We start from the raw sequence: 20,990 nt of genomic DNA, 5'->3' as shown, positions 1-20,990 counted from the left end.
TTATATAGCTCACATAACAAGAAGCATGTGTGTGGGAGAGGTGTTAGGGAATGTCTCTGTACCGCTGCTTGTATGAAAAAGATCAGATGAAGAGATGGAGGTGGGCGTAACACATTGTGGTCGGTAAACAGGTCAGAAACAGAAACGCGTAGGCTCACCTGACAATCACCTCACAGCCTGTACAATGCTTCCACACAACATGAAATAAGGTTTGCTGCAGGTGAGAAATACTAAGAAAGCAATTAGTTGTTTTTTATGAACGTCCGGAGGCTAACGGGATAAAAATTGTGTCTGGCTGGATTTATTTCCTTTCAGAACAGCAATTTTCCTTATTCAATATATTGAGGCACACACTTCAGTGGCTGGTACAAATATAGGGGTGAGGGGTGCTTGACATAATTTCTATTACCCTCAGTCGACGGTGTAGAGTCAAAGCCCTGACACAATAATGACTGCCTTTTCTCATAAAAACTATGCAATGTTGATACAGACTACCGCATGATTATAAAAGGCTACAGCTCACCAAACAGTAAAAGAAAAAAGGCGTGCCAGATCGTTGTGCTGTTTTTTTTGTGTGTGTGAGTTAATGAGGACAAATTTTGCTAATAGTACAAAAAATAATGGTGTGGTTTTAATATTAACATGACATACTCAGGAATCAGTCATCACAGGTGCATTTCACTAGGGAAACTTACAAAGAAGTCATTTTATTATTCCTGAAGCTTCATTTAAAATAGTGTATGGTGAAATATAAGGTTTTTTTTAAGATAAGCAAGATAAGTTGATGGGTTTTGAACAAATTCTACTCACATAATGAGTCAAAATAACTTGCAACCATGGAAATTAAGGAAATACAAAAAATAAAAGTTACAAATACTAAAAAGCAAAAAGTACCATTTCAGTATTTAGTCTGTGTGAAATATTGTGAGGAAAATATCATTAATGTTTGAGGTTCAGATCTATAACAAAGAACCTCTTAGTTTGGGCAGTTCTACACAACAACCACGGCAAGGAATTTCTGTTTAAAATAACATAGCTTGCACTTTTCCAATTTAAGTTCCACATGTGGATAATGAATTGTGATTAATGAAGAATTCATATTTACCTCCGCAAGATCCATGGAGGATCTTGCGGGGGTCATGGGATCAGCAGCATCATCCAGCATGGCTGGAGGCCGAGGCCAGAAAATCACACGTGATTAGAAGCAGTAAACAACAGCAAATTCATTGCTTCAATCAGCAAGAAGCTAAACATATAACTGATGGGAAAGCAGGAGATCAACAAACTTTGTTCCGAGTTTGTGCTTGAATGTCTAGAAGATATCTACAGTAGAGAAAGAATAATACATTCTTTGTGCATATGAGTTTATATGAAGGTTTTTTAGTACGCTGAAAAATAATCAAGTGGCCTATTTTGACTCCACTCTTCACAAGAACCACAATAAAGAACCATCAGGAATGAGAATCAAAAATCCAATCGTGAAAATTCTGACTTACATCCAAACCCCCATCCAAGCCACAGAAAAAGATGAAAGTGAAAAAAAAGGAAAAAAAAGATCAGATTTAAGAAAAACCGGAATTGGGTCACTTCTAACTGCAGTGTGAACATAAGTCTCTGATCTCCTGGAAATTACAGCAGCTCGTGACCATGAAATGTACTCATGCCTTGACTGAAGTTACATATTTCTATGGGTTTCAACTGTGTATGAAGTCTTTGGTATGATATCAAAACTTACTAAAACAAAGGTTCTGTCCTTATTAGACATTGGCAAGCAGAAATGTTATACCAGTAAAGCATAAGCAATGGCTGGTCCTCAACATATCCTCATAAGCTATAAAGTAATAGTTTTGCCTATGCCCATAGTGCCAGGTTCCATTAATCTTAAACAGCAGCTAGGTTTACATCTGAGTGTGAGGTGCTGGATTTCGTGGAGGCTCACAGAGTCCTGTAAGTTGTGTTTTAGAAAAAAATGTCCAAGAAATGTCATGTATTGTGTTCTTACGGGTAGCTTCCATGCTGGCAGCCGTGAGTCAGCCAGAGCCAGCCCCCTGCCTCATGCTGAAATCAGAGAAACCACAAGAATGTAACAGCTTCTGTTATTATCCTTCCCTGCTGCCTCACTGCCTGCCCTAGAAAAAGAGCAGCAACGCTGCCTGTTTCTCCTTCACACACATAACACACAATCCTCTTCTCATGTTGTCTCCATCCTCTCATTCTCATCTCTGAGGCACACACAGACACACGTCCACATACACACCAATTCTGTGTGTGTGTGTGTCTGTGTGTGTGTGTGTGTGTGTGTGTGTGTGTGTGTGTGTGTGTGTGTGTGTGTGTGTGTGTGTGTGTGTGTCTGTGTCTGTGTGTCTGTGTCTGTGTGTCTGTGTCTGTGTTCGTCCGAAGTTCGTTGCGCTCCCTGTCTGCATACATGGATCCCACATATAAGCTCATACACACATACACACAGAGAAACACACAGGACCTGACAGTGCAAAAATCACATGACTGCAATTTGTTTTTCCTGCAGTGGATTGGTGTGGACCCAGAGCTGTGAGACACGCAGAAACATCTAGACAAATGGCCACAGAAAAGCCCAGCAGCTACGGTTTGTAACCAACCAGCAGAAATAGTGAAATAGAATAATAGACCGAAACAATGACAAACCAACTGAATGTCCACTCGACAGTTTCAACATTACTCGTTTGGCGTGAAGATTAGTTTATTGAGTTCAAAAATAGAATACTTAAATGAAATGAGCCTCCCAGATTCACCCCAAAAATATTGAAATTCTTAAGGAAAACAATTAGCATTGCACCATTATAGATCTCTAAATGTATTGTCAATCAATACTTTCGCAGATGTAATAAAAAAGCTGCTACTTATTGAACATTGTGTCAAACTGTTTTTTGATACAGAAAATTAGAAAGAATTACAAAGTAATAATTAAGCAAATCTTTGACAACAAAATTGAGCAGATTAAAATTCTGTTCAAACTTGCTGGCAATGTACTGAAATAAACCTGAACATTTAAAAGAACAAAACCTTTATTCATATGACATTTGCATCCAACCAAAATTGCCCACAAGGATCGTATTCAACCTCCTGCTTACTATTTATTAGCACAGTACATAATACTAATAATACATACTGTACATAAATAATAACCAGGGCAGCATGTGTGCATGCTTGTCTGTGTGGCTCCATGTGGCTCTGTGTTACACTGGTGTCCGGAGTCTAACCTGCCTAACGTCCCCGGTTGGCTGGGATAGGCTCCAACACTCCACGACCCACGGATGAATGAATGAATCTACATAATAAACACCTAGCTAGCTAGCTGGCAACTACGCAAGATGAGTCACAGTTTATATATTTAATACCAAGTCACTCAGAACAAATTCATGAGTCCTCATTTAGCCAGTTGTGCTAACCACTTACATAGCAGTAAAAGCCAAATGAATTTAGCTTGCTTTGGTCAGATGATATTTCCACAGTGACCCTAACTGCCCCGCTGTACTCACTGGATAAACTCAAGACCTCTGAACACTTCCTGAATTGATTTTAGCAGGATGTTATAAATTTTTAGTAGTTTCTGTCTTGAAGTGCAGTCGTGACTGTGTGGTACTAGAAAAGAGCCCTTTATTATGGGTAAAATGTTCAGCTGGAGGAGATGATTGTTCCTATCCTCAGGCTGCGAGAGGTTCGACTCAGATGTCAATAAAAAACACAGGAAGTGAATCAAAGCTCTCATAGGTGAACACACCCTCTGAAAAAAGCATGCCCATCAGCCTTTGTAACCTTATGCGTGGTGCTCCTTCACTGAATCATCTCACATGGTCACTGATGTTTTCACATCCTTTATTTACTGTGTATGTAGTCTTTGGTTTGCCACACACTTGTTGATTATGCAGAGGAAATTATGGGCAGACAGAAATAAGAAAGAGATTAAAAATCACTAAAATGGCCGTGCAGAATAGAACTGAAGTCCAGGAAAGGTAGGAATTAGAACACACACCAATAAGAGCCAAAATTGGAAGCAGTGTGAAATAAAAGCAGCGGGACTAATGTCTTGTTTTTAGACTAATGGTTATGCGCTTGTTTGAGTTGGATATGGAATCCCATTGCACTTCCTCAGAAATTCTCCAAGCAAAACAAGCTGCGGATAAAACGTGGTCTTACAATGTAGGCTGAACTTCTGTGTTGCACAGAAGTCTGTGGGTCTGAAAAAAACAGGGACAGGAAATGCAGTGTTAAACAAAACTTAAAGTAACTGGTTTTACTCTTTCAGTGTGACAGAACCAAAATATAACAAATTTACTATTATTAATGCAGAGGTTGGTTTTATACCCACCTGATGTCAACACAATTGTAAGCAATTGAGCTAAACTTTAGGGGAAAAAAACCTCAATGAGTAATTTTAAAGCACTCATTTTAAAGTCAGAACCACAGATTTAAAAAAAATAAACAATGAAACCTTGATTGCCCTATGTGAGGGGAATCTCTACTGAGAACATAGCAGGCAGTGTATTTTTAGCTAGGAATCGCTATTCTTAAGCAACTGTCTTTTGACCCCAAACCTGTTTCTATGAGCATTCGTTTCAGAGGCAGACCTGAGGATCTGACACAGCAGCGGGTCATAAAAAGCAGTCAGCAACACATCTAAAAGTCTTTGCTGATCAAACAATGTGCTCAGGTCTGTGTTAGGGTTGTATTTAGTGTTGCTGTGTAGAGGCATTTTTGGGGGATAGTGGGAAGGAAGATAGTAAAGGACGAACAAGTTAAGACGTGCTGGAGAATAACTCTTGAGAAAAGAGTCTTCGCATACCTGAGGAGTGTTAAAACAGAGGCGGTGGTCGCTGGAGGACTCCTCTTTTCAGGTATGTTCATATCATCCAGGGCTTTTTTTATTATACTATAATAACATGCTGTGGCCAAGAAGGACCAATCTCATCAACTCAAGGGTGCTTCAAAGACAGTTTGAGGGCAGTTTCCATCTTATTCTAGGTAGATTGGTTCAACTAATTTCCATCACTCATGTGTTGTGTTTGCCAGCGTGGTTGTGCAAAGTTCTAACTACATCTCTGGTCTGTACAGAAATTCAAATAAACCATAAACCCTGTGTCCAAACTGAACAAACAGCCTCCCTGTAAAGTCAAACATGATCATATCACTCTCTGACCTGCTTGCCAACATACTCAAGTCAGAGGGAGTGGTAAAGGACCACTGACAGACACACAGCTGCCATTAATACCTAAAACAGCATAGGTAGGAAACATATCGTTATCACTTCACAAAAATACAATCAGGGCTGAATTTTAAGCAATCATGTATGCAACACTACTCTTTGTGACTCAGTTTAGAGGGACACTGAAAAATTAGGGTAGGAAGGAATTAAAAAAAGAAATTGTGATTGGGCCAAAATCTAAGTCTAAGTCTAATATTTGGTTGACTAAATATTTCACGCTGTGGTTTCAGTGTTTATTTCTCATCATTATTAGCAGATAGCGGCAATGAGAAATGCACAGTGAACTGAATATTTGAAAGAAAAATTTATAATCAAAGACAGATAGTGGCCCCAACTGCCCAGGAACTGATGAGTATTTTTTGAGCATTACCAAGCAAAAATGCATAACTTCTTTTAAGAAGTTATGCATAAGTTCTCTATCATGGAACTCAGCGACTAATCTGAGAAAGGCTCCTGAAGTCAACACATTTCAAACAAGCTGATGCATTCAAGCAGATAACATTTGAAATGACAAACAGGAAAAAATTGTCAAATAAAGAAATGACACTTCTAATAATAATAAAGTGCAAACATTAATTGAACAAAAGAACTAGATATTTTATTTAAATTGTCTCTAATGGTGATTTTGGAAAGCGACATATAAATACATTAATATTTGAATTTGCTATGAAAAATATACATGTATATTTTTAACTGAAAGCCACAAATATCCATTTGTTTTGTCTATTCCATCCATTCATTGAGGTCAATCAGACACCTCATCCATACATCTTTGCAAACCTGTCCCACCACCTCTTTCCCGTATTGCTCCATTAATGGGATGGCCACGTCTGTTTCTACCCATCTGATATCCAACAACTATCAACAATCATGTTAATACGGCGATGCCTTTATGCTGCACTGTCTTGATCCCACGAGCGCATAGACAGACATGCAGGGGTGCTATTGATGATACATGTGAGCCTGAAGATGTCAGAGAAAATATGAATCCTGTGCCCTTGTGAAAAAACACAAGCACAAATCCGTCACAATAAATATAAAATTATGATCGAATCTGCAAAATCTACCACACTTGAGTAAGAAACATGGCGTCTCTCCCTAGAGCCTCGCTCTGGAAGGATAATATGCTGTTTCAGCTAATTAATCCATTATAACTGCCCACTAACAGAGCGAACGATTAATATAATGTGCCGCTTTACCTGATTAGTTGTGCATGATCAAGATATGCTCATGCTAGAAAGAGAGTGGATGAGAAGGAGTGGATAGTTGGATGGATGGATGGATGGATGGATGGATGGATGGATGGATGGATGGATGGATGGATGGGTGGATGGATGGATGGATGGATGGTTGGATGGATGGACAGGCGGACTGATAGATGGATGGACGGACGGACGGTCGGATTGATGGAGTGTTTCTGATCTCATCTCAAATGAAAGGTGACACAAGGACAGCTGAAAATCCTCCCCCCAAAAAATCAAAGCTCTTTTAAAATGAGTACTAAAGGGTCACATGACTCCCACAAACAAGTGGTCTGAAAAAACTAGGTAAACATCCATGCTGCCCCTTCAGGTAAATTTCAGGTGATATCGCACCAATGTCTCAATATTCTTCAACAGCTGCATGAGTTATTTATTTACGTTGCTTAGATTTCCTTTCATTTTACACCATTCCCCTGATTTATATTCATCTATTTATTACCCCCCCTAAATACTATTGGTCTTATACTGCTGCTGTTTTTCCTACCAATCAGAACGTAGGCATTACCAAAAATACAGCACTACTCGCTTTCCATTTTGATCCAAATCTGCCGCGCCACCATGCTCCTGGTGTGGAGATGGGCTACTTTGCACAAAATAAACACAGCTGTGTTTAGGGTTTGGGAGATGATTTTCAATGAGAAGTTGAGGGATATCCACCCCATCACCACACTGCTAACTAGCTGCTTTTCTCTGAGCCACTGTATCTGAATGGATATTTATGTGAATGGACTGCTGCTTGGCTGGTTCACAACTATAACAGGACTTCTGATGGTATGATACTGCTGTATCTCATGACAATTGTAGTGAAATGAAGAGGCTAATACACTATGCCATACTTATTACAAATTTAGCACATTTGAAAAAAATACAGTAATGATTTTTGGCTCACATTTCAGAATTATCAGAAATATTGCAAGCTACACTAAGAACTGGTGTGAAATCAGAAACTTGGCAACAGTTGAGGGCAGTGTACAGTGACTGGTAGCTGAAATAGTGAAACTGTCTTTAGTGCTCTGCTTACTGTGTTTCTCAACTGCAAATAGGACTGTGAGTTTTCCATTGGGTTATTATAGAATGGCCAGGCAGCTGGTCATCTTGGTTAAATCTGAACTGACTGTTCTATGAAAGAGCTGTCACCCACAGCCAGCACAGGTCAGAGAACTGGGTCTTGTTTAAAATAAGAAGAGGGTCTGGTGAGAAATTTGAAACACACACAAGATTTTTTTCTAAATACCAAAGGTATTAGTTTTTATATCTGTGGAAAAAAACTTACCACCAAAATATTAACAGAGAATAAAATCCTTTAATACAGTGAGTGAAGTTAATGTTTTTTTTAATAACTATTTAGGCAGTGCAAACTACCAAATTAAGATACGTAAATAGTGGAGTTTTTGAAGCCTGATAATTTATCTCGCCTGCAGCAGCCAGCCAGCAGTCTTCTTTCTAACACTGTCAGTTAACACCAATACTTAGCTGTCAGCACGACTGAGCACCATGCTGAGGGTGTGCCTTTCCAATGTTAACACTAAACAGACATAAGGTGTCGGGCAAAGATAGAGAGAGGAAGAGCTGATGACTCAAAGTCAAGAGGTGAGAAACAAGAAGGGAGGGAACCAAATCTCAGGGTGCATGACCATGACATTCTCCTTTGAAGACACCACGAATACCAAAACATCTCCAAGACAAAATAAAATAGTACTCTGTATAATGGATTCATAAAAACAGCCTGCACAATCCTTAATTAACAGTGATGTCTTACATAAAATAGATAATTTTCTGTGGTCCTTGCCCATCCCAGAGTGTATGCACATCTCATCCTTTCAAACCAGAAGGAACAATAGTCGACCTTTGACTTCTTTGATATGTGGGATTGTTAAAGATGCTTAACTAGAAGCCATCATCATTTACAGCTTCTGCACATCCACCAGCCAATGATAGTTAATAGATAGTTAATAGCATTTAATAGCTTAATAACCTCTGATCAAACAAATCAATTAGGTTATGTGATTGGTAAATGAACAATACAGACTAACATACAATATCAATCCCAGAGGAATATGCAATTTCTTCTGGGATTACAAAAACCGATATCAAATCATTGTATTTGACACCAACCAATTCTGAACAAGTTTCCCACACTGCAGTGTATACTACAGATCTGCAGGCTAACCCCCAAGACCAAATCAATTGAAATAAAGCAAGCAAAGACAGTCAGTAGAAATTATTTTTTATTTTGAGTGTCGCTGACAAATTCAATCATATGTTGAGAATTTGAACTGTATTGCAGTAGCAAAGGTAAAGCATGAATTTCCTTTGCAACACATCTAAAAATACATTTGAAGAATTTGCTTATTAAACCCTAAAGTCTTAACTTGCTCCCATTAAATCTCCCTGGCCCCTGATAAGAAGGGTGGTTAATCCCCATTACCCCTGCCACACCTGAGGCCCTGCTTCAAGAACCATATCCTCTGCATTCTATCTCTTGCTGTTGACTATTTGTTGTCTCACAAACACACACTTCCTCTGTACACCATTGGAATGGCAGGTTCAGGTGTACTGCTCCAGTAAAGAAGAATGATTGCCAGAGGCAAGTTAATCTTCACCAGCTGAGTCCATCCTCTTTTAAAAATCAAGATTTCTTTATGTTTGGGCAGAGCCAAAGCAAATAAATTTAGAGTTCACTCCAGGATTCTCCTCAGTGCACCACTGGCGAATTTACAGTGTGTCAGACTGCATGTCAAAATGTCCAAAAACAAGCTTGGCTTGGCCCGAGCATGCAAAAACTCTGCCTTGAGAAAAAACTAAATGATTGAGCCTCAAGTCTTTACCCAAATATAACTGCAAATTAATCTTTACTGTCACGGTTTTAATATACATTATTAGTATAGGCTATTCTATAGTGTAAATGAACATCCCGGAATGTTGGCCAAAACTAGCATGTGCAAAATAGCAGACCATATTTCCCCAATATACTGTACACTTCAGTTTGAGCAACCATTAACCTCAGATGGGGATTCTCATGTATATTTAGATTGAGAACAAGGATGCCTTCATAAAATAGTTCAAAAACATTTGGAAGAGAACCTGAAGCACCCCAGAACTGGATACCTCAGAAGGTTCACATATCTGGTCTAGGAACACCTTGGGCTCCCCAAGGATAGGCTGGAAAACGTTGCCGGGGAGAAAGATGCTCATCTGGAATATTGCACTTGGCCTGCTATCACTGTGACCCAAATACAGGTAAGAGGAAAGACATGACGATATGCATGGCCAGGAAGTGTTTCATCAGAACAATTCAATCTTAAAATAATGTTTTTAAAGGGGTTTGGGTTACTTCTGGCCTCCCCTCAATGGACCTCTGGGTGCATCCAACCACACTTTTGAAATATCTGGTATGGAGATCCCCAGAGGACCAATCCAGGTATTGGATTTCATTCACAAGTACTGTACCTCCCATTCAGAACCAACTGTGTCTAATTTCCATGTCTGTAAAGTTATTGCACAATTCAGAAAAAAACGGACAAGACTGCTCCAAGGAGGGACATAGAGGCTAGACAAACAAGACAGAGCAGGGGCCATATGATCTCAGCATCGGCAGCAGACCGGCGAGCAGCAGGCAGCACAGGAGCCGACTGCGACCCAAAAGATGTGGCACGGACGGCGGAGGATTACGTCATCGAAAAAAGGAGGACGCCTCATCAGCCTCACATCCATTAACACCACATAGCTGACAGCTTTTCGGTCGGTAGACATGAGTCATTTTCCGTCGTGTTATTCGCAAATAAATGAAAAATACTGCAATCTTGCAATATTGCAAGTAAGCAATAGCGTCATGCAGCAATTAAAGAGCTCATCCATAATGGGCCCTGTCGCGTAACATATTTAGGATGTGCCATGAGAGCATTTATTAATAAATAAAAAAATCGACGATTCACAAATTATTTAGCAATGAATGATGAACCCTGCATCGATGGGATATAAATGTATCCAGCTCTATAATCGTTATATTCATCTAACGCTGTTGTTACTCTGTAATAAAGCAAAAATAAAAAAATAAATAAAACAAATAGCTTTCATACAACAATTACATCAAAATTACATCAGGATAAATCATTCAATAAAAACAATTAAAGCTGATTACTTATGATAAAGGAATGTCATCTTTATTGCTTCATCCGGAACAGAACTGACGATGCACTGAACGTCAACTGGACTATGTCATTAAAGGGCTCATTGTCCACTGCATAATGAATTGGCTCTTTAAAGACCTATTAAACTAAATTATTAATGTCGACTGGAGGAAGGTTAACCAAAGTTGCAGTCATTCAATAAACCTTTCAATGCATACCAATGCTGCGCACACTGGATTAGCTGCTATTTCACAGCTGTGAGATATTGAATGGATTGAAAAACAGCTAGCTAACAAGCGACCAACACAACCAATCAGGTTGTGTAATAAATATGTAGAATATGTTTTTTTTTTTTAATATATATGAGCCCATTCAAATAGACACTAGGGTAAAGCAAATTATATCCTTTGAGCTACTGTTTTATTAATGTAATTTGGCAGCATTAGCCCTTTTAGCTGTGGGGGGAGCAACTTGGATAAAAGTGACAGCGCTAAGCTAGTTAGCTTGCTAGCTAACGTCAACTGGCTGTTTAACTAGTGGCCTGTGAATGAGAGTCTTTCTTACCGTCATAAACTGCTCCAGGGGCGTCCAGTTTTTAGGGAATATATGTATTCTGTGTGAGGAAATGGTTTGTGTGGGGGCAATACAGCCCGAACATCCAAGATCAAATCACCCTCTGCCGATGAAAGCAAAGCATCATCATTACCACCGTCTTCATCAGTACTCGCAGTCCGGCGCTGCCTCACACACATCCATCCAGCAGAGCGGGGCCTCCTCCGGGCTCAACCATGTAACTTGCTCGGCGACGACGGATAATCCACAAGACGGGAGCCCTCACGGTAACCATTGGCTAGACACGGTGACGAGCAGTCATTTCAGGTCCCGATATGAAAAATATATTCCCATGCAGGCGTAAAAAACAAATAAATGCGACCAAAAAATATTAAAGTCGAAAATATTTAGACTTCGAGTCATACAATGGGCAAATAATGCGTTTCTGGCTGTCCCAATATGAAGTCCTCGCTGTTGTCAGCTCTCCCTGCTCTCTGCATCTACTTTGCCTGTCTGCCTTGCAGCACAGTCGCGATTAGAGCAGCGACGTAATGGCGCAAAGCGGCGCGCAGGGGCGGGGGCAGGCGGGAGGGGGGGGCAGGCGGGAGGAGGCGCACGGGTTCATTTCGAGCGAGAAGATACAAGAACAGCTATAAAATAAGGATATTTCACATTTTAGCCATTTACGTTTGATTAGAACTTTTTTTTTTTTTGTAAAACCATAATGATATACTTTGGTGTCAAATATGTCCAAATATTTTTTATAAATTCCGTATTGAATACCTATACTACGCATTACATTTTCTTTAAAAATGTTTCTACGTAAATACTTGTCCACGCTTGAAATGTGTAAAATACATGTTATCTAATAATGTTGAACACCGTTGTTAATACATCATCTATATACTATGTTAGGTTGTGTACTAATCAGTTTATTTACACTTTCAAAATCCTTCTGCATCCGCACATTAAATGGACGCAAAGGTAATATTTTCCATAAGAGTCGAATGGCTGCATACTATTTAAAAGTACAGTATAGGGACTGATGGGAACAATAACAGAATTCATACCTAATTACTTCTGATAATGGATTACAAACACGCACAAACGCGATATAACCTTTATTTGAACGAATTGTTGAACTTATTCTGAATCCAGGATGAATGGAGACGACTTTTTTCTACTATTATTATTTTCTTTGGCTGCAAGGCCAAGCCTGGTCATTCAGATCTGATCTATGCGTGTCCCTGTGATTCACAGCTGTCAAATAAGGCGAGCAGTCGTGAGATTGGTAATGTGGGCTGCAGTGACCTCAAGTGGCTCAACACGAAACCGCTTGCATTCAAATAATGGACCATTGTGCAATAAAAGACTGCCTGGTATATAATGAATTGAGCGGATGAAGCTGAGTGGTGAGAGCAAGACAATAAGCCCAGTGTTGTTGAAATTTATACACAAAAAGACTCTTTGTAGTTGGAAAATGATGGAGTAGACCTAAATAATCAAAGAAAGCTTCATTTCTTTCATATAAACCTTCCTAATCAGTTACACAATTGTCAATTTTTTTTAACTTATTAACCTAATCTTCAATAAAGTAAATAGCCAAACACCAAAAATTTTGAGTTCACGTACGTAGGGAAAACTTTTCTTGATGACAAGCTAATGTTAAATGCCCTCAGCCTGTTGCATAACCTTTTAACGGATGACAGTTCTGCATCTTGCAGAGGGATACAAATTCAGAGAATGCTTTGTCAGAGAACTCTGAAACCAGCTTGTGCTGATTAAAAACAATCCTTCTACCACCAGCAGGTCTAACATCTGCATGCTTTTAATTTCCAGATTTGGGGGTCTTGTCATGTTGTGTGTTTTTTCTACTCAGCTGTATGAGAAAAGGATAATTGATTGTAAATCCACTTACCGCCTATTTCTCAGGAACGGACTACTTGAAATTTTTTTGTAATGTCATTGCATGTCTATCTACAACACTGTCAATTACATGCATCTATATTTAGCTCAGTTCATGGAGTACAAAATTGAATATGTAATTAAAACAACACATTTGACTCGTTATTATGCAGACAGATGACCTGAGGGACTATATAATTTGAGTCACAATAGGCTGCATACTAAGATTATCATTAAGGGGCAAATTAGTTGGGGTCATGCAAATGATGTGAGGGTACAAAGTGTCATTAATTTGTTGAAGGCTATTTGATACATGGCACGAGAAGAACAAAGATATGCTATGGTACTCTATACAAGGACAAAATCTTATTCAAATTAAAAAGACAGACGGCTATGGCGAAAAGTGCAGAGGGGAAAAATTAGGTTTTTTTTGGTCATAAACTAATACATCCAACCATCCATCCATCCTGACTAATACAGGGAATAGAAAGAGTGCTTCAGCTTTTGAGATGCTGGATAGTGTCACACTGATCATTCCTTGCAAGTTCTAGCTATTTATTCCTTGAGCCAAAAATATAACACATTAATCTGCATTGTAACAATCATCTGTTCATTTCTTTTTAAGAACACTTTTCATCACCTACTCCGATCTGCCTACAAATAATTTAATAGTATTGTTTTATATTTAAAAATTCAGAAATTATTCCACAACAAAATATTCAGAAAATATTTTAATACAATTTTTGGAACTTCTTTTACTGGGATTTGGTGCTGTTCAGTATTGACAAAGGAATTCATCCACACTGATATTTTTCAGTCTATTCAGAAGTTTTTGACATGACATTACATCTTCACTTAAGGCCCAGTGGTTGACATATAATTCTGAACACAAAAGTCTCCTTACCATTTTTTTAAACTTTATTGTTTTTCAGCAGAGTAAGAATTCGTTCCCGCCTGGATGTGTATGGTGTGTGTTTCAGCTGGATAAGGTTTGCAGGGAACAAGTTCCCACTGGAAGCATACATCTTTGCTCCCTTCTCCCCCATCAGAGACCTTAGTGTCTTGTTCCTAGACAGAATCTTATCGTAAAATTCTACCCCTCCTTTGGCATAATCACAGGACAATCCTGCTGCCTTCCGGTCTGAACTGTAGTCAATCCACTGGTTGACAGCATCTGAGGTGATGAAGTAGGACACGGTGCCAAGCCCCAGCGCCACAATATTTGCAATCCCTCGAAATATTGGAGGCCCAGTGCGGATCCAAAACATCTGTTTCAACACTATGCTGTACAGCCAAGTTCCAGCCAGACAGAATGGGGCAACAGCAGCTGTTAGAACAGGGCCACCGGACTGTAAACATGCCACTTCTCTAGCAATGGCAAATTTTTGTGCATCTAGGGAAAACACCAGTGCATCCTTCAGAGCACAACCAGAATCGCTACTCCAGTCCACCATTTCGCCATTGATGAGAACTTTACGGTTGGTGATTCCACTTGGGTTGTTGGGTGTGCTGATAAAGTTTTCTGGGATACCAATTTGAGCCCCTGCAGGAAGCCAGGGGATACCAGCAGAAACAGGATGGAATCCAAAGGACGCAAATGCAGTGAAATTCTTGGATGAGGTGATGTTATATTCCTTTATCACCTAGAGAAGACAAGCATTGAACAAATATTGAATTTTGATTTTTTTCCCCCCCTCCCACTGGTCACTGTGATAAGTAAAATGTATGAACATTTTTTTTATTTCTCTTTGCTTTTTTTCTTACTTCAGCTACTGAAAGAAGCATGTTGATGCCACAAACTCTTGCTCAAATATAATGCTGATTGGTACATCAATACATGGCAATACTTAGGTAATGCCCAGGTAAAAACAAACAGGTATTCATGCGTTTGAAGTATTTGCGAACTAGAGTGTGCTATTAATTTCCCTTCAGGGATCAGATCAGTATATAAAATGAAAAAAAATCCCAAAAACAATAAAAAATGCCATTAACACTATTCGAAAGAAAATCTAAATATTATGTATTCTGTATATAAATGGTATCAAAAGTAATTAAGGAGGAAAAAGTGTGATGAGCAAAGAAAACATCTCAGTTATGATTTTTGCATGTGCACGTCTGAACTCTTACTACCTGCTGGAAAACATCCTCCAGCTTCTTAGACAGACTGACTGGCTGTCCTCGGTACCAGGCCTGATAGACTGGACGAAATAACACGTCAGGGAGAGCATTGTAGAACAGGTTGGCCGCAAAGATTCCGCTACAGCCCGTAATTATCAGCGGAGTCTGATACTTCTGAAGAAACGCAGAAAACCTGATGAAACGGGACGCCATGACGCGTTTTTGTTTCTTCACTGACTTGGCGTCACTTTGGTGCTGCAGACTTCAGGAAAATGGCATCTGTGAAGAAGGCAAACAGAATGCTTATGGTAGAAATGATGAGCGTAGAATCAGAGATTTAGTAGAGATCGGGCATCTTCTTCAAACACAATTCAGGTACAGCAAGTGTGATTTGCTGCATTTGAATACAGTACATGAATTTAATCATCCCGATGGACGCTTCACAACACCAGTGTGTTCCTACAGCGTGTTGAAGCGACTACGCTAACAACAGACACAAGAAGGTTGTAGGCATTGCAGCATTAAATCTTGTCGAAATGGTTCGGTGACATCAGTTTACCAATCTTAACCTTAACGTATGCAAAGAAAACATTTTAGACTCACATGCTATTCAAATATTCACAAGGACAAACACACAACTCCGGCGGATAGAAAATGCACGTAAAGCGATTTGCTATTTTACGACAGTATGTCGTAAGTCGTGGTTTTACGGCAGTTCTTGTGTAATACGTACAGAAGAATTTTAAAAAAAATCGTATTTAGCCAATAATGTTTTGGTAGATTTATATATATTAAAATATGTTTTTTTAATCATACAAAATACGGGACAGTACCATATTATCATTGTATCTAAGACTGTTATCATAAGATTGAAGAATTTTTCCTTTTGCAATGTATGTACTTCATACAAGAGTAGGTGCATATGAATTGTGATCAAGACAGACGCTCTGATAGTGGAAAGAAACAACTCACCATTGTCTCCATGGAAACAGGCGAGAGACGTGTGTGTCACTGTGTACTGCTTCACACATGCACGTATGTGGATGTGTGAAAAGAAAAAAGGCAATCATTTTGTATCATTGAATTTCTTTTCCAATGAATTTTTCATGCACCTGTATTTATATACTGTATTAACAACAGCCAAATCCAAATGTATCTTTTACAACTAAGTTTCACACTTGCTTTGGCTGCTTCCCCTGCTAAAAAAAAAACACCCTCTGAATTTAATCAAGAACACATGCAAGAAGACGCATCATCATCTTTTCATGATACTCATTAGTATTTATCATAATTCTCTTTAGACAGACATGTGTCAGACTTGCAGTAGATTGGAAGCATACAGTATGTCTAGTGTTTTCCCTTGCTATTTTGTTGGCTTGTACCTAATTTTGCAAGTACTATATAAAAAATTACATTCTAATAAGAGACATCTTAGTCAGGTAGTGTTTGTCTTTTGGTGTGTAACAAGCCAGGCTGAATGGATCAAGTGTGAATAAAATAAACGTAAAGTAGCCTATTGTAAGGATAGCACCAAACAGAGGTAGAGGTCAAGGGTGCCTTGTGTGTGCGCACCTATATGAATGTGCACATGGGTGTTCTCAATCAGTACTCACACAGATGTCACTGATGTTTAATGTACCACGATGCTGTATGCCATTTACACATTAGAACCTGCTGGAAGCTGTAACTTTTTGTTGTATGTTAAGAAAAAATCTGCATCAAAAGGTGAGCAAGTGTTCCAAATATTTCTGTGATTATAAAATAGTTGTGGACATGCACATTTGTCTTCCCGTGGCTATAGTTGCATGGACATCATCAGAATGGCTCACTGCATTCAAATGGGTGACCCAAATGTCAGAAGCATTATCTAAATAAATTTAAGAAGAATGTGCCAATCACAAAGAAGTCAATTCACAAACTAAGATTGCATCCAACTTGCCATCCAATCCTGTGGAGTGACCTCTCAATGAATGAATAAATCACTAACCCAGTCAATCAATTCACCACCTTTTGATTGCCTCCTACAAGTTGTTCAAAGCCTAAATCAATACAAGCCTCAGTGGAACACAGTTAACCTTTAAATGTCTTGGAGAAACACAAACAGATGCGAAACAGATTACAGTTATTCATCCATACAGCCCATCTCGTAACTAAGTAAGGCTCACCGGGTGTGTTGGTTCTAAATTGATTTAGACAGAAATAATATAGAATATTTGATGGCACATTGGCTCATTCATTATTTTAGCAGATTCAGAGACCAGGGAATGAATCTAAGAGTGAGTTTATTGTCCTATCTATTGATTCCTACTGGAACAAGGAGATAACATAAGTATAAAAGCTCAAATAGCACAACAAAAAACTACAGAAATCTGCCAAATCCATCACATGGAAAGCTCAATGATCAAGTGAGGAGTTCTGCTGCAGATTGATAAATGAATGTGAGTTGGACGCTAAGCTGAAGAATTCAAGTGTGTTTGGCCTTGTCTACCCTTTAAATACATCTAAAAAAAAAACCTGTTTATCTCCTATAATCATCCTGTCCAGACAAAACAGACATTAAATTGCTGGAAAACAAACGAGGGAGACAATTGACCCCAGTCTGACCAGCTGACATCCCAAAAGTGCAGGTGGAGATAAATTGATGATATGGTTCATCTGGAGGAGTGAGCCCAGAGAAGGCTTGGAATCTGGTTGACTTGGATGCAATGAAAATAAGAGGACGCTAACTTGATCTAATTTTTTGATCTTACAGATGAAACTCTATATGTTTCAGGTGTTAACCCCGACATATCGGGAGAGATGGTGGAATGTGGCTTAGACAAATTTTTTCAGTGGTGGTTTGGTGTGAGAGGCCATTCTGCTCAGTCAGATGGGTTTCTCCCAATTGTCTTTTGCTTGGATATTTTCTGGGTGTAACTTAGCATATCTCTTCAGCATGTCTCTTCTCAGTGAAATAAAAGTGAGATGGAAGTCTAATTTTTTTTGTCTTTGACAAATAATTTTTGTTTTGTCCAACATGTGACAATAGGAAATGGATATGTTGGTTGGATGTCTCAGAGGATGTCATTACCAAGAGCCTGGAAAACAGCTGAGATGAATGGCATAACCAGATATTCTCTTCTATATACAGACGATCTAATTGGCCTGGAGGGGTTTTGCACAGTGTTTTCCACTCTTTTCTTACTTTATTTCAGATTAGGTTGGAGGTTGAGTTGAAAGAACATGCTAGCTTTGTTGGAAGGCCAAAAAACTGATGGGATTGGGGGAAGAGAGTATTTATTACATCCCGCTTCAAAGCGGTGATGTATTGTGAATGTCAGTGTTCATGTTTTCATCTGTTCATTCGTTAGTTAATGAATCCACCAAATATCTTCGCAACCGTTGCAGATAGAAAGATGAAACAAAACGCACATTACTCGGGCGGCAAAGGGGAGGACAGTAAGAAGATGACCTTAATCTTGAGAAAAGTAGACCTAGATCAAATGTCAACTTTTGTACACTCAGGAATCAAATAGGTAGAAAAACGAGGGAGAAGGCAAGTGTGAATAAGACCATAGATCAAAGCTAGGCTTTGATCAGTGACAGTAGGTCAAAGCACTAGCTTTGATCTTTGACCTATGCAAGTAGGTCAGGGTAAATTTTTGAATTCAGGGGAAAGCGGACTTCAGGATTGTATGAGCCATGTCGCAGGATGTTGCAGGCTGTGACTGCCTTGGTTCTAGTTTTTAGCTGAGTTAGGTCAGCTTTTGATAATGAATGAACAGATAGAGGGTGTGATCTTTATTTTTCATAAAGGAGAAGATGTGTGAATTATTCCAATGCCTGAAGAGTCTCTTATGTAAGTCTTCATAGCTTCATTTTCTGGGCGAGACAGATTGTAGAAGCGCCTGGAGAGCAGTGGTGCACCAGGGAGCAGTTCAATGAAAGAGTCATGGGGTCTTTTTGGAGGGAAGCTAAAGGCTCACAAAATCCGCTCACTGATGAACAAACATAAGAATGATTTCTTCTTCTTAAGTCCTTACCTCCTCTGGGGTGCATTGGCTTATGAGGAATATCCCCCATTTCACTCGGTTTAGGCCTTTTCACTCAAACTTACAGTTGAGCCCACTCTTTGACATTTCTTCCTCTACACTTCTTCTCCAGCTGTTCATGGAGTAACCCATTGTCATATTCCATTTCAGGGTTTGTTGGGTGGTGTTTGTGGTGGGTGAAGCCAATCCAATTCCATTTTTTCTTCCAGATTTGCATATGTATGGGGACTTGACTTGTTTTTTTCCACAAATCCATATTGTTGACTTTGTCTTTCCACCAGATATCTAATATCCTTCTGAGGAAGGTGTTGATGAATGTTTGTAGACAGTGTTTTGTATGTTTTTTTGTTATCCATGTTTCAGATCCATACGGCACCATAAGAATATTTCACTAGGTATTAAATCACCACTGCCAAAGTTGGATTTAATATATGAAAGAGGGTAATTGACAAGGACTGCAGGATTCACATTTTGATTTTGATGATTTATTATGAAACCTCACGTATCATGATTATACTGATTATACTCCACTACAGTATATGAAATAGCATGTGTTACCTCTCAGGTTGTCATTTTGCCTGTTGTGTTCATGCTAAGTTAACAAAGGTATGTCTTTATTTTCAATTAGGAGCCTTTATTCATCATATATTACATCAAAAGTAGAAGCTGAACAGTTTGCCTCAGGTTTCCTCTTGTAAGTCAAGAGTGAAGAAAAACTATATTAAAATATAGTAAGAGAATGTCACATGTATAGAATACACAAACTTTCTCACGCTTAAGCATGCTTGCTTTTTGTTAGTCTAGGGTGGGACACATTTTTCAGTGTTTGATTTTGAAGTCATCCAAAACTAATCAAACAGCATTGAAATAACTCAGTAGGAAAACAAACATGTAACTCCTATTCACACATTTAAAAATCAACTGATACAACCGATGTCCTTACCTGCAGTGTGGGTAATGCAGTGCATGCTGGAAGAACGTTGCTCTACTGTATATTCGGTACATTCTGATGTTGTACAAATGTACACCTTTCTGTTCCCTGAAGTTTGACACCCTTATTGCATGTAAGAAATCAATCATTATTGTTATAAGAAGGAGTGACATTAGAAAGAGCGATTAATCCACTTAGTAAAAGTAAATGTCTTCTAAACTATTGTTGTCCAAATTATTTTTGAGTTAAAACTCACATCTCTCTCTCACTTCCTCGTTTCAATCGAATTGTTTACATCTGTCTCTTATTTCTCACACTCATGTCTGACACTCACAGGTAATGGGATCGCTATAACATCAATACATTTGCCAGTAATGTGGATAATGCGTGTCATTTGTTGTTCTGAACACGTGTTTGCATTCATTTAATAATTCTACCATGAAATAGCTCTATTTATGTATCTATTTACTATATCAGTAAAGACGTTTTTCAGACTATTTAAGGTACATTGTGTAGCATTCTGTCCTTAGCGAGCTTTATTTAATATTCAGTGTAAATTTGCTGCTTATCAGTCATGAATGAACAGGTAGACTTAGTTTGATCGTATATATATATATATATATATATATATATATATATATATATATATATATATATATATATATATATATATATATATATATATATATATATATATATATATATATATCACTGGATTTTTCTTATTTTAATTATAAAAGTGTTAACTCAGAAAGCAGGTAATCTATTTTCAATCTGAAAATGGACTGGTCTAAACAGCACAGATCTGTGCACAAGTTATTG

The 20,990-nt window shown here is 38.6% G+C and overlaps 2 protein-coding genes across 6 annotated transcripts in view; both read right to left on the bottom strand.

The window, feature by feature from the left end:
• Window positions 1-11,709, bottom strand: part of ptpn4a (protein tyrosine phosphatase non-receptor type 4a) — a 54,133-nt gene extending 42,424 nt beyond the window's left edge. The window contains exons 1-3 of one of the 5 annotated variants that reach the window (XM_068328997.1): window positions 11,382-11,709; window positions 11,196-11,307; window positions 2,003-2,058 (exon numbers count right to left, since the gene is read on the bottom strand). In XM_068328997.1, the coding sequence (XP_068185098.1) occupies window positions 2,003-2,015 (13 nt within the window). In that variant the 5' untranslated portion in view covers window positions 2,016-2,058; window positions 11,196-11,307; window positions 11,382-11,709. Of the gene's footprint in view, window positions 1-2,002; window positions 2,059-4,173; window positions 4,215-11,195 lie in introns of all 5 variants that reach the window. The other 4 variants (XM_068328999.1, XM_068328996.1, XM_068329000.1 and 1 more) reach the window with 4 other exon arrangements.
• A 2,129-nt stretch (window positions 11,710-13,838) lies between these two features.
• tmem177 (transmembrane protein 177) lies at window positions 13,839-15,891 on the bottom strand. Its single transcript, XM_068329727.1, has 3 exons — window positions 15,810-15,891; window positions 15,219-15,485; window positions 13,839-14,731 (listed from the first exon to the last, which is right to left on the bottom strand). The coding sequence occupies exons 2-3, from the start codon at window positions 15,417-15,419 to the stop codon at window positions 14,000-14,002; spliced, it is 933 nt and encodes a 310-aa protein (XP_068185828.1). The 5' UTR covers window positions 15,420-15,485; window positions 15,810-15,891; the 3' UTR covers window positions 13,839-13,999.
• Window positions 15,892-20,990: the final 5,099 nt, after the last annotated feature.

Source organism: Antennarius striatus, chromosome 12 (genome assembly GCF_040054535.1).
Source record: "Antennarius striatus isolate MH-2024 chromosome 12, ASM4005453v1, whole genome shotgun sequence".
In the NCBI taxonomy this organism is placed as follows: Eukaryota; Metazoa; Chordata; class Actinopteri; order Lophiiformes; family Antennariidae; genus Antennarius; species Antennarius striatus.
This window is presented reverse-complemented; position numbering and strand designations above follow the sequence as displayed.